Genomic DNA, 14,354 nt, shown 5'->3' on the forward strand with positions numbered 1-14,354 from the left:
GTGACAATTGTTATTATTGCAACATTGCCATGCCAAAAAAAAATCGCCAACTTCCTTAGGTTTTTGATCGTTTATTTCAGAACTTGTACAACGCAACATGCCTATTGTCCGTCCCAGCTGAACAAGGGGAGTGAAAGTAAAAAGTCCTCCCTCACTGTGACATGTCAAACACACGGTGCGTTCAGCTACACCACACACCTGATTCGTCACATTATTACAGGTATGATAGGCTCCAGCACCTCCGCGACCCTCGTGAGGAAAAAGCGGCATGGAAAATGAATGAATGAATGAATATTATGATTATTATTATTACTATTATATTATTTTTCCGATTTTTATTTATAATTCAATTTTATTTATAATTTATTTGTTTTGCTCTGTGTACCAGCAGTATTGATCAAGGATTTAGAGTAGGTTTTCGGCTGTGGAACGAATTAATGGAATTATAATGTATTCCTATGGGAAAATCCTGCTCGACATACGACCATTTCGACTTACAAAAAAAGGTCCTGGAACGAATTCACTTCGTATGTAGAGGTACCACTGCATATACAGTATATATATAACTTTTTTTTTTTAATCCTTTTCACTCATTTCCGATCCTCTGAAAAATGGTGCGATAAGCCCGATTTCCAATCATGTGATCGGACTGGGACATCCCTACAGTTAAATTAAAAAATACAATTTTTAGCAGTTAATTTTAATCGGAGAGTTGCTGTTAAAAGATAGTATTGAATAAGAAATGTATATACCTTGCAGAATACACTCACCGGCCACTTTATTAGGTACACCTGTCCAACTGCTCGTTAACACTTAATTTCTAATCAGCCAATCACATGGCGGCAACTCAGTGCATTTAGGCATGTAGACATGGTTTAAGACAATCTCCTGCAGTTCAAACCGAGCATCAGTATGGGGAAGAAAGGTGATTTGAGTGACTTTGAACGTGGCATGGTTGTTGGTGCCAGAAGGGCTGGTCTGAGTATTTCAGAAGCTGCTGATCTACTGGGATTTTAACACACAACCATCTCAAGGGTTTACAGAGAATGGTCCAAAAAAGAAAAAATATCCAGTGAGCGGCAGTTCTGTGGGCGGAAATGCCTTGTTGATGCCAGATGTCAGAGGAGAATTGCCAGACTGGTTCGGGCTGATAGAAAGGCAACAATGACTCAAATAACCACCCGTTACAACCAAGGTAGGCAGAAGAGCATCTCTGAATGCACAGTACGTCGAACTTTGAGGCAAATGGGCTACAGCAGCAGAAGACCACGCCGGGTGCCACTCCTTTCAGCTAAGAACAGGAAACTGAGGCTACAATTTGCACAAGCTCATCGAAATTGGACAATAGAAGATTGGAAAAACGTTGCCTGGTCTGATGAGTCTCGATTTCTGCTGCGACATTCGGATGGTAGGGTCAGAATTTGCGTCAACAACATGAAAGCATGGATCAATCCTGCCTTGTATCAACGGTTTAGGCTGGTGGTGGTGGTGTAATGGTGTGGGGAATATTTTCTTGGCACTCTTTGGGCCCCTTGGTACCAATTGAGCATAGTTGGAACGCCACAGCCTACCTGAGTATTGTTGCTGACCACGTCCATCCCTTTATGACCACAATCTACCCAACGTCTGATGGCTACTTTCAGCAGGATAATGCGCCATGTCATAAAGCTGGAATCATCTCAGACTGGTTTCTTGAACATGACAATGAGTTCACTGTACTCAAATGGCGTCCACAGTCACCAGATCTCAATCCAATAGAGCATCTTTGTGGTAGAACCGGAGATTCGCATCATGGATGTACAGCCGACCAATCTGCACCAACTATGTGATGCCATCATGTCAATATGGACCAAACTCTCTGAGAAATGCTTCCTGCACCTTGTTGAATCTATGCCACGAAGAATTGAGGAAGTTCTGAAGGCAAAAGGGGGTCCAACATGGTGTACCTAATAAAGTGGCCGGTGAGTGTATATTCTCACCATTCTCACACACAGTACTGTAAGTAAAAAACTATGTACTGCAAAATTTTATGTTTTATACATAAAGATTTTTTAAATTATTCCATATTTTCCTTTGAGTCGCAGTCAAGAGCAAATAATTCACTCATATATCTTAAATGAGGAGAATTTGGGATCTTAAAATACAAGAATAACAGATACAGTGTTCATATTGCACATCTTCTGTTAGTCCAATAAATTTGTTTTTACTTCTGAGTTCTGAACTATTACTCTGTCCATCATTTTTTTACATCTAAAAATGACGTTGTTGGTCCAAAGTCCCAAACACCTAATGGTGTTGTGTTGGCAGTGAATATCAGCAGTTATAAAGAGACACAATTTGAAAGCTTGTTACCTTGTACAGCAGATATATGAGCAGTGAGAGAAGAAGCAGCCCGGCTAGAACAGCAAGGATGATGATCCACACAGGAACATAAAACAGGCTGTCTGGTTTGTTCCACAGCACTGAGGTTACTACCTGAACAATAAAAGTCCTTCCCAGTTTAGTCAAGTGCACACAAATAACCTTGACAATATCACAACAGTATAAGAGGAGAAAAAAAGACTTACATTTTTAGATCCAGATTGTTTGGATTTTGGAGGAATAGCATAGGGCATTTGGTTGACACTGAACTGAACGGAACACTCCAAAACATACGGTTTGTAGGCCCTCTGACAAAAGAATAGAACAAGATGCACATGAACAGCATATTGTGTTTATGTGGCATGTGAAGGTTCAATCATCCCACCAGAGGGCAGTATAAGTACGCTTTCAGTTTACTCACAGAGTGGAATGTAATCAGGAAAATTGAGGAAAATGTTGACTTACCTCGAGGAAAGTCTCAGCCCAAAGTCTGAAATGGACACTCAGGATAACGCTGGCACCTCTCTCCAGCAGCCCAATGTTACACTCAAGCTGCCAACACTCCACAGTTGAACACGACTGAAATGGGGCACAGTGAGCACAGTCGAAGAGTGTTAATTCCTCTGCTATATTTCCATATTTATTCATAACTAAATTTTTTAAAATTTGCCATTACTCTAGCACTGCTGCTGGCCTTTTTAATGTGGTTGACAAACAAAACAAGATGAGCAGTCTGAAAACAGACATTACATAGCCTACTGTAATCTGTGCAACAAGCAGCGAAGTAGACCACAAGATAATTAACTTCTTCTCATAAACACAGCAGACAGCAGCTGATGTGAGCCAGGGCTCATTATATTCCCATTTCCTGTGTTAATTGCAACTATCTCATGTGAATTCAAATACCACTGCAAGCAACGGTGCTTTGCACTAGTCTTATACACCACGCTACATTATATTTAAGTGGATATAATTATGTGACAAAACACTTTCGGCCACAGTTTAAACATCCAAAATACAATAACTATACAGATTTAATTAAAGGCAAACAAAAAGGTAAAATTAGAGCCCATAATCTACTTGCCACACTGGTACAAATTTGCAAATCAATGTCGTCAAGTCCCCGCTGGCTAATTCAATATCTTGGCCCCTCACAAAAAAGCAAGCACACAGATTTAACTGCATTTTCACTCATGGAGGAAGCATTGCAAAACACCAATGTCTTCCCCTAGCAACCCTAAAAAAAACCTCTGGGTTTGCGTAACATAGCACTCAGAAACCGCACTGATCAGGAATGTGTATATTTACACACGGTAGGTGTTTTAGAGGTTAAAAATAATAACAATTCTAATCACCAAGTTTCCTTGTCCAATCATGGGCCCTTTGGTCTCTCTCTTCTGGATTTGATGTTCCATACTTGACTTCAGAGTTGAGTAACTTCTTGAAGGTTGAGACTGAAGCTGTGTGCATAAATACATGAAGACTTAAAATTCACAGTATAAGTTCAAAGCATGCATATTTTGCAATAGTCTTGCCTTGGCTCACCTTGAGTTTCAGTGCATTCAGGGCATGCTTGGAGGAACAGCTGAGAGGTCCCTCAGTGAGCACCTCCACAGGGTAGAGCAGGTCATGGCCATGAGCCCTGAGAGGACATCTCACCAATAACGTGGTTTGACTGACAGTACTAGGGCCGTTGTTGACCAACTGTGAATATAAAATTCGGTTTCAATTTGCCTGCATAAGTACTGTACAGACTACTTGTGCAAAATATGAAAGTCTGCTTTTGTGGGAATTATATTTTGGCCTACAGTGTATCACAAAAGTGAGTACATCCCTCGTATTTCTGCAGATATTTAAGTATATCTTTTCATGGGACAACATTGACAAAATGACACTTTGACACAATGAAAAGTAGTCTGTGTGCAGCTTATATAATAGAGTTAATTTATTTTCTCCTCAAAATAACTCAAAATATTGCCATTAATATCTAAATTAGGGCTGCATTAACGGGCGTTAATTATTTTTTTTAATTAATCACATTAAAATATTTGATGGATTTAACGCACATGCCCCGTCCAAACGGATTAAAATGACAACAAAGTGTCATTTTCACTTGTTACTTGTTTTTTGGTGTTTTGCCGCCCTCTGCTGGCGCTTGGATGAAACTGATTTTATGGGTTTCAGCACCATAATTATTATTGACATCAACAATGGCGAGCTACTAGTTTATTTTTTGAAAATTTTACAAACTTTATTAAAATGAAAACATTAAGAGGGGTTTTAATATAAAATTTCTATAACTTGTGCTAACATTTCCGTAATTTCCCGAATATAAGGCGCACCCGTGTATAATGCGCACCCCAAATTTACTTGTAAAATCTAGGGGAAATTATTGTACCCGTTTATAACGCGCACCCTAATTTTAGCACCAATAAATAGAAGAATACAAGAAAACAGAGCTCGTCTACGGATACAGAAATGTCATTTTACTGAATGGTAAAGCACAGCACAAGCATAGCATATTGGTAGTTCAAAATATTACCATAAACTGACAATATTTACGGTAATAATATGATTTGACAACTTCTCCAACTTACCAGAATCTAGGAGAAAACAAAACAGATGTGACTTTTCTTTTAAAGGTTGCTGTATAACTTGCTCGTTTCATCATGATGAATAAATGTTTCTTCCATGGATTGATATGGTAAAATGAAATTGAGAATGTAAGTCGGAAATCCGGGAGAGCTCATCGCTGTCGACACAACAGTAACAATAGGAACTATTGTTATTTGGGTTTGAGTTTCCAGAGGGACAGATATAGTTGACGAACACACACAGGAAGTCTGTGTTGTTACGTTTGTTATGGTCCGAGTTGCGGAGCTGCAATAAACGTTGACTCAAATGAGTTCAAGAAACTAAATTCTGTGCTTTATGAAGAGTGAAAAAAGCAGAATTTAACACAGACGAAATTTTTCGGCCGATCAGAGTGAAGTATTACCGAAACAAAATGGTGACGTCACGTACCGTAATGGTCGGCAACGGATCGCCGCATACGTTTCTTCAACACAACGTGGCCGTGTCAATTTTAAAAAATTGGTTTATATATATATATTTCTGTCTCCATCCATGTACCCATTTATAATGTGCACCATGATTTTACAAATTGATTTTGGGGAAAAAAGGTGCGTGTTATATTCAGGAAATTACAGTATCTTTTAAGATCGCTTTAACAGAATGTTAATAATGTTAATGCCATCTTGTTGATTTATTGTTATAATAAACAAATACAGTACTTATGTACAGTATGTTGAATGTATATATCCATCTTGTGTCTTATCTTTCCATTCCAACAATAATTTACAGAAAAATATGGCATATTTTATAGATGTTTGAATTGCGATTATTTACGATTAATTTATTTTTAAGCTGTGATTAACTCGATTTAAAAAATTTAATCGTTTGACAGCCCTAATCTAAACCCCTTGAAACAAAAGTGAGTACACCCCTTAGAAAGTACGTGCATCCTTAAATGTCCAAATTGTGTACTACTTGTCATTTTCCCTCCAAAATGTCATGTGACTCGTTACAGGAGTGATGTCAGCATTGCTGCAGAGGTTGAAGAGGTGCGGGATCAGCCTGTTAGTGCTCAGACCATACGCCGCACTCTACATCAAATTGGTGTGCATGGCTGTCACCCCAGGAGGAAGCCTCTTCTGAAGACGGTACACAAGAAAGCCCGTAAACAGTTTGCTGAAGACATATCAAGAAAGCACATGGATTACTGGAACCATGTCCTATGGTCTGATGAGACGGACGGGCTTTCTTGTGTACCCATGGAAGTCATACAAAATATCAAATTTGGATCTCACAGCACCACTACTTAATCCGCTTATGTTATGTAACATATTTTTGTATTTGAAGTACATTTTTTGTTCAATTTTCACACTACTTTCTGTGGGCGCCAAAACTTTTGTCTTGCCAAATTTTGACCTTTATGTCTTATGTAAACAAATACATTTTTGTACATTCAACATCATTTGGGAGGGTCTAAGCTTTCATATGAGCCATTCCTGAAACCAATTGAATAATTAAAAGTCAGGTAATTAGCAATTGTTTCTACAAAATGGATAAGCGACAAGACTTTTGTCAGGGACTGTATGTGTGCTGTCTCTGGTGGGGAAACAAGAGTGAAGGTATCACAACCACATCACATACAGTATATGCAAAAGACGTTATGAAAAAGCTTACAGAGTACATTGAATATTCTGACAAAAATATGCTAAAATTATTTGCAGTTAGAGGTATAACTGAGTTGAACAATATAAAGGTTTCAATGGCTGAAAAACAATTAGCAATCATGTAGTTGATAGTGGAACCTCTGCACAAACATTATCGAAAGCCAGTGCAACCGCAGTAGAAGAAAGAAACCTCTTGTGGATAACAAACAGTCATCAGACGGCACAGCCTTAGGAAAACAGCAGCAGTTGACGAAACAAACATTGTGAAAATGCGAAAAGACCCGAAACAACTGCATTAGGTCAATAACACCCTCCAGCATACAGGAATAAAAATATCACTATTTCAATCAAATTCAATGCAATTGCCCTTGAATTCAATTTAGATTGAATATGGATGTAAAATGAATGAATGTGCTCTACTTTTTGCAAGTTATTACTTTTGGTATAAAACCATTTATCATGGAAAGAGGCTGGAAATTGTAGCGTACCTCATAGACCTGTTGAAGCTCAGGGCCGATGTCCTGCTCTTTCACCAGAGTCTGACTAACACTCCAATTGGGGGGAGGGAGGAAGACTTTGTCTGGCCGAGAAACACTAAAACACACGATGTGATTGTTCAGGTCAAGTAGCAGACACAAAAAATTAGTTCATGATTAAGATATTAAACAATCAGAAATGTCTCTCACCCCTGCAGAATAACATTAGCCATTACAGCTAACTCCAACTTGTGTAGAACTACTTCACTCTCCGAGTTATTTGCATTTTTACTACAAAACACATCAGGAGGCGAAAAAAGTCAGGGATTCTTCGATATACATAATAAAAAAAAACAATTGTTTAACAATAGTAAAAACAATTCATTTTATAGATGGAAATAGTGGTATATGTAATTACAAAGACATTTGCGTTGTACATACTCCATTTGCCGAATTAATGACAAGGGTGACGTCGGCTAGTCGCGGATAAAGTGATTTTGGTTTGAGCACAAGAGGAAGCAGGGCCGCTTGTGGCAACAGTGAAACACTGAATGAAATTAGTCTTAACTCTATCTCCTTAATTGATTTAAATAGTATTCTACTAGTATATCTGAATGTGCATCTCACTGTGCAGCTTTGGTAAGGGAGAAGCAGTGAGTGGGGGGAAAAAGCCGGGCTTGAGCAGGATTTTGAAAACATTTTCAGACCACACCATCAAATAGGAATGAAAGCAAAGTATTATTCCAGCGCAGACAAAGATGCACATCATTTTTCTGAAACACCACAAATTCCGACCAGGCAAAGCCCATTGCTAGGCTGGGCCCAGAAAAAGGACAGGTTTTGACATTTGGCAATTTGTAAAAATGCTCTTCAGCATCCTGAAATGGAATGTATCAAATGTATTGTGGTACCCCTTAGATATAATTGACCTACCTTCTTAGCTGAAGCTCAAACTGTATAGCGTTATGGGTGTCTGTGAGTCTGGGAACAGTGAACCGTAGACCTGCCCAAAACTAGAGAAGAAATATATTTAATGGAATGAACCACAGAAAAAGGAAAAAAAAATGAACCTTTACTTTCACTTAATTATCTGTTTTGATTTTAAAGTGCGTATGACACCAAAAAGCATTTTTATTTCATATTTCACACGGTGTTTTATGCTCCTGAATGAAATGGACCGCTTGGATGTCTGTGGAATTGATCGTTTAATATATTCAATTTTTGAATCCTGCGCCATTAAAATGAGTGGCCTCCTTCAGTCTCGGGTTTAGGACGAATGCGAATGTGATGTCACCTAGGTCAGCATCTCACAATACAGCATTGCGGATTAATTCGTTTATTTTTTGCATCACGTCAGCCAAACGGCTGCAGAATTTTTTTTGCTGCACCAGGGAGAGGCGTGTGAGCCGTTTTGAGTTTCAAAGGTTCCCATTCATTCATTCAAATTGGCCAAAACAAACCCTGCTACTGTGGGACCATTGGGCATACGGGGAAGTGAGTAAACATCGTATTTTGTATTGTGTCAAATACTGGGATCATGGCACACATTTTAATACGGAGGTGGCTTGCATTTTGTGGCTGATTGTCCACCGAGAATGGCACTCGGCTGACGACCGGCGGCTTGTTCGTGTGCCCGGTGTCAAATTTTCAACCCCATCAGAAATTGCAACTTTGTGGTAAAAATTAGCCTGGTACTCCAGACTCACCGCTGTTCCAGCTATTGAGTCTGGCCACCATTAAGCGGATAAAATTTCCAGGGCGGAGCAAGCCACAGCAAACAGACAGCGGAGTGGACCAATCAGCGACGGGCAGGACGAGGGACTTGCGTGCGGAAGTAAACATACGAGGAGAGCGGAGTTTATTCAACATGGCTAGCGCGAGACAGACTGTTGTCAATGACTTGTGTTGATGTGTTTTTGGTAATTTAAAACTGATTTAACCGTGGATTGGAACATATTCTCGGCTCTCCTGTTCGCCATCTGTGTTGTTGTGGAGACGACTTCCGACGCGGAAGAATGGCGTTGCTCGTTAAGAACACGTCACGCAAATAAACAAATCTGATTTGTCGATTGATTTTGTACTTGCTCGAGAGGCCGTTAATGGGCTGGGTCCCAGACTATACTCTCAGTGTTTGAAAAACACAGGGAGAACAGTCTGGCCTTGCCAGGCAAGGTAAAAATGGCCGCAACTACAGTGAGTACAAAGTAAACACTACAAACTTTCTTTAAATAAAGGACTATTTACATGTAGAAAAGTTCTCCTCAGACACATCCTGCCATGTTAGCTGCACATCAAGTGCACACCGCTCTCTCACTATTTACGTCTTCGCCGTGTAGTAAAGCATTATTTTACGCCATATTCGTGTTGACCATGTGGCAGCTACGCGCTCCGCCGATGTCGTCCGGTTTGTCTGGCGGTACTCTCAAGCTGCTTCTCCGGCGAGCTCTCTTGTCTGCAGCAGGGGAACGAGCTGTAACTTGCTCGCCGCCGGGCGGGTTGCCGATCGACAACCACGCCACCGTGTGATATGATCCGGGCTAGTTTTGTGTGATTTTTCGCTCCTAAAAACGAAAATAAGACTTTGAGACGTAACTCGGTACGGGTTAGCATGTCGGCTAGCTGTCACGCCTCTTGGTTTGTTTACATTCTCCAAAGCCGGGGCAGCAAAATGACAAAGGCTGGACTAACTACCAGGGGTCGCGTTAACCGAATATTTTCTGTCGCTGACCGGTTTTTTAAAACGGTGACGGAAAAAACTGAAGTCCGTCCGTCATTTTGACAGGTTGCAATTCACACCCCAGACCGCAGGGTGGCGAGTGAGCATATTAATTAGCTATTGTCTCTCTTAATGCATGACGCCGTTGGCTATTCTGTCAGAATATTGTAGCGTCACCGGGGTCTGGCGGCGGCACCGTGATTGACACATCAACGCGAGGTTCTTATTGGTGCACCCGGTGTGCCAGCGCGTCATCCAATTGGTGGACTAGATTGCCGCCTGTGTATAGACCCCAATCACATGACGTCACAACTCCGCCCCCATGACTGGAGCCGCCATATTGTGTGTCAGCTCGTCGTGTTTACACATTACCGCTACGTACATGCCTCCTATTACGGCGTGTTTTTATGCTCGTTAACATTAATAAACAAAATGGTGAAGGCGTGTGTGGCGGTCGGTTGCAGTAACAGAGAAGATAGACGGAGAGACTTGAAGTTTTACCGTATTCTGAGAGACCCGAAGAGGAGAGCGAGATGGACTGCTGTAATTCGACAAGAAATCTGGGCACCAAACGATCACCACAGACTATGTAGTAGTCATTTTATATCTGGTAAGATGCATTTAATATATATTTAGAAGATTTTAGGCTGACAACCACAATTCGGATCATTGTGTGACGTTGGTGATTGGTATCTATATAGTTGCCTCTTTTTCTTTGGGGGTGGAGTTGTTGTTTTGTTGGTGTTGTTGGCGGTAAGTAGAGTAAAAAGAGGGCGAAAAATACCACGACTTCCGTGTCTAATTTTTCGCCGCCAAGCAAGCATTACAATATTAATTAAAAATGAATGAAAACTACCGTATTTTTCGGACTATAAGTCACGTTTGTTTTCATATTTTGGCTGGGGGTGCGACTTATACTCAGGAGCGACTTATGTGTGGAATTATTAACACATTATGATATAATTTCACATGTTATTTTGGTGTTTTGCAGTGACACTGATAGTTTTGTAAAGTTGTTAGCATGTTCTTATGCTATAGTTATCTGAATAACTCTTTATAGCTATGGCCACATTCGTGTTCTGCCTTTGGCAGTGTATGTTCAATTGTATTATTGACTTTTTTATCTTGAAATGGATGCATTTAGTTTGTGGTGCTTTCACGCCCACATGAGGGCGCACTCGCACTTGTTTATGTGATGAAGAGTGCTCACACGCCAGAAGAAGACGGACAGCTACGTAGCTCTGAGTGAGTAAGTGAGTGAGTGGGCGAGTTAGTAAGAGAGCATAGACGGCTGCGAACCTACTTTCATTGTTTATGCTTTTAAATCATCTCTACAGAGGCAATGCCTACGTGTATCATCTTTTCTGTTGTTGTTGTGTGTTTTCCACCCGCGATCGGACACTTAGAGCCAGTTGTGTGGTTGTTTGAACGATGTGCTAATGATAGCGAACGCATGCTAACCTGTTACTTATTACTAATAGTACCTATTTATCATTTATTTACGTTGATGCAAACCTGTTTTCTATCGAGGACCAAATTGATTCAGCAAATTATACGGACGTCCAGCATTGTCTTTTGGGAGTTCGCTGTATAGCCAGGACCGAGCCGTAATGTAGGACAGTATATTCACATTTCGTTGTTCATACACTGTACATTTATTTAGCATGTTGTTCTCTATTGTATTTTTATATTAAATTGCCTTTCAAGATGACATGTCTGTTGGATTTTATCAAGTAAATTTCCCCCAAAAATTCGACTTATACTCTGGTGCGACTTGTATATGTTTTTTTTCTCTTCGTTGGGCATTTTATGGCTGGGTCGACTTATACTCAGGAGCGACTTGTAGTCCGAAAAATACGGTAAATACTTTTGATTATGTCATCATTATCATTTTAAAAATTTAAGTGACGGGTAAAAATAGATTATGACCGGATTTTTATGACCCTGTCAGTCAAAATGACAGACAACGAAAATGTCTAGCGCAACCTCTGCTAACTACGGTGGCATAAAATATCGTTCGGGAGGTGCGACAGTAAAGGTGAAGTCGACAGTTTTGACCATGATGGAGTAATTTTGCCATGTCGTACTGAATAAATGCATTTTTATTATTTCATATTCCATTTAGCACAAGACTGTTATTTGTCATGACCATACCATTTATTTAGCAATTGGGGGAAAAACTGATAAAAACAATATCCTGTAAAAATATTGGAGTAGAGAGACTGAAAGAATAACATTTTGCGGCTCCGTCGCATTTTCTTCGTTCTGAATAATTCCCTCTCAATGGGCTGAATTCAAAATCAGATGAAACCATGACCCTGCCGACGTCATCCTCCTGTTGGGGACGCTAGAGCCTTAATCGAAATGGTAGGCGTGGCTAAACGGCAGATTAAAAAACTCATTTGCCGTCATCTGCGCTTTGCCAAATTGTTGTATATAGTTGAATCGTCTCAAAATATGATTCTAATTCACATAATAATGCTATTTAAGACTTTCTTCATCCTAACGTACGCACTTAAACGTATCTTGAGCGGCATACACCAAATGATTAAATGGGACTCTGCTCTTTTTCATAGTTCTTTTTGTTTTCTCTTTTTAAATTAACAATCTAAATGAAAGTTGCAAACATAGATCACTCTGCTGTAGGCCTTGAGAACAACTTGTTTCTACTTCATTGTAGGAAAAGAAAATACCCCTAGAATGCAGTTTGCTTAAATGCAGTGAAAGAAGTACAGTATATTAGTTCTTACACTTGTGCCAGGTTTCATGGGGTTTCCCAAGTCACATTTAAGGAAGCGGGTCTCATTTTCTGCCTCGTAGCTGCATGTTAGCTGAGTCAGAGTCTGCAACACACCCAAAGACAAACAACTTCATCTTTTTGCAGGGAATTGAATATTAGTTATTGAAGGGAAAAAAGGCCAAACAAGTATACATATTGCTATGTATTGTATTGAGATTAATATGCTTGTGTTTATTTGCATATTTTGTATTGGAGTAATTCAAAAATAAATAAAAGTAATCGAGCTGCATTACTATAATAAGATGGTGCTTGGATTACACAATAATACATTTTAAAAAGTCAGGATGGCGAATACTTTTTAAATGTGTTGCAGTTGCCAAGGCAGTTGCTATACTCACCGCATTGTTGCGCGCTATCCCACTGTAGTCAGCCTCTTTGGGAAGCAGTACGTAGAGTTCAGCCTCGTAGGCACCTCCTTCTCCTTCGTTCCTGGCATTAAAGGTGAGGCTCAAGGAGTTTTCATCCCCCAGGTAAACCTCTTTTCTGTCACTAGATGATGAAAACACACCATCATCATCAATCCCATTCTGTTTACAATGTTTTTTGTTTTAATGTTTATTTATATTTTAATTTATTCATAAATCATTGTCAAAAAGTCGTGAAATTTTGGATGAAGTCCTTAAATGTTGGCAAAAAGAGGGTAAAAATAACAGTACAGTTCAGGAAACAGGAAAATAAAGAATAAGGATTGTGGGGTACTGAAGCTTATCCCAGCTAACTATGGACAAGAGTTAGGGTATACCTTAAACTGGTTGCCGGCCTCCACCAAAAAAAATGTTCTTTTTAGCTGGTGGCATTTCTCAACAACCACTGTATGTTCCTCTATTTTTCTGTTTTTTTGCTAGGCATGACCCAAAACAGGGATAACAAAATGTAATGAAAAGCATGGTTCCAAAGTCTTTACAATTTGTCTTTGTGAGGAGTGATCCCCTGAGAACACTTATTTGCATAACTGTCCATGACCGACCAGGGAAATGACCCTCATCTGATCGCAGTAATTTGTCTTCGGAAACTCACTCCACCTTCCCGTGCATGTTAACAGTGACGCCCCTGTGTGTAATCATGCTTTTCAGTTTTTTTCCAGAAATCCCATAGTGCTGTCCAACCCTCCCCCAATACAACATTAATGTTTCTATTGAGTCACCAAACCAGAAAAAAAGCCCAAAATCAGGGTTCCTTTTGATTTCACGTTTCCTCCATTTCTTCCCCCTCTCTGTAGGCCTGGTCCATTGCAAAGTAAGACCACCATCTGAATTGAATTAGGCCTGAGCAAGTTTAGTCAATTCAAAGGAAGAAACACTGATACTACTGTATCACACCAAAGAGATGAGAGTGAGCAAATGATTTTAGTGGGTGAGGTTTTTATTCACATCCCACTGTTTGCCATGCACTTGTGAGCCTTATGCTGTCGAATCCGGAGGTGAAAACAAGTTCTATTCCGTTAAACTGCTCAATCATTGCAGTGTGGTCCCATGACAGCTACAAACAAGATATATGGTCATTGTGGGAACATTTTTGGATCTCATTGTGTTTCTTTAGCTAAGAGACATGGTGTGACCATGTTTTCTTCCTCATAACAGACCTGAATGTTGTCTGCCTGGTGAGAGACTTGGCTCAGGAACCACCAAATGATGGCTGGACTCCCCTCACAAACAATGTTATCCGCTTAAAGAACAATATGGGTGTGTGTAACTGTGTATAATTTACGTTTACATTTCTCCCAAACAAAATATTATTCTTGATCGGGCTCTTAATAGACATGC

The 14,354-nt window shown here is 39.9% G+C and overlaps 1 protein-coding gene across 3 annotated transcripts in view; it reads right to left on the reverse strand.

Annotated features, from left to right (window-relative positions):
• Positions 1-14,354, reverse strand: part of LOC130921802 (integrin alpha-5-like) — a 58,912-nt gene that overhangs the window by 2,061 nt on the left and 42,497 nt on the right. For all 3 annotated transcript variants that reach the window (XM_057846092.1, XM_057846095.1, XM_057846093.1), the window contains 10 exons: positions 12,930-13,080; positions 12,542-12,634; positions 8,009-8,088; positions 7,286-7,366; positions 7,088-7,193; positions 3,907-4,065; positions 3,717-3,821; positions 2,827-2,940; positions 2,568-2,669; positions 2,353-2,475 (listed from right to left, as the gene is read on the reverse strand). In XM_057846092.1, the coding sequence (XP_057702075.1) occupies positions 2,353-2,475; positions 2,568-2,669; positions 2,827-2,940; positions 3,717-3,821; positions 3,907-4,065; positions 7,088-7,193; positions 7,286-7,366; positions 8,009-8,088; positions 12,542-12,634; positions 12,930-13,080 (1,114 nt within the window). The remainder of the gene's footprint in view (positions 1-2,352; positions 2,476-2,567; positions 2,670-2,826; positions 2,941-3,716; positions 3,822-3,906; positions 4,066-7,087; positions 7,194-7,285; positions 7,367-8,008; positions 8,089-12,541; positions 12,635-12,929; positions 13,081-14,354) is intronic.

The sequence above is a fragment of the Corythoichthys intestinalis genome, chromosome 9, assembly GCF_030265065.1.
Source record: "Corythoichthys intestinalis isolate RoL2023-P3 chromosome 9, ASM3026506v1, whole genome shotgun sequence".
In the NCBI taxonomy this organism is placed as follows: Eukaryota; Metazoa; Chordata; class Actinopteri; order Syngnathiformes; family Syngnathidae; genus Corythoichthys; species Corythoichthys intestinalis.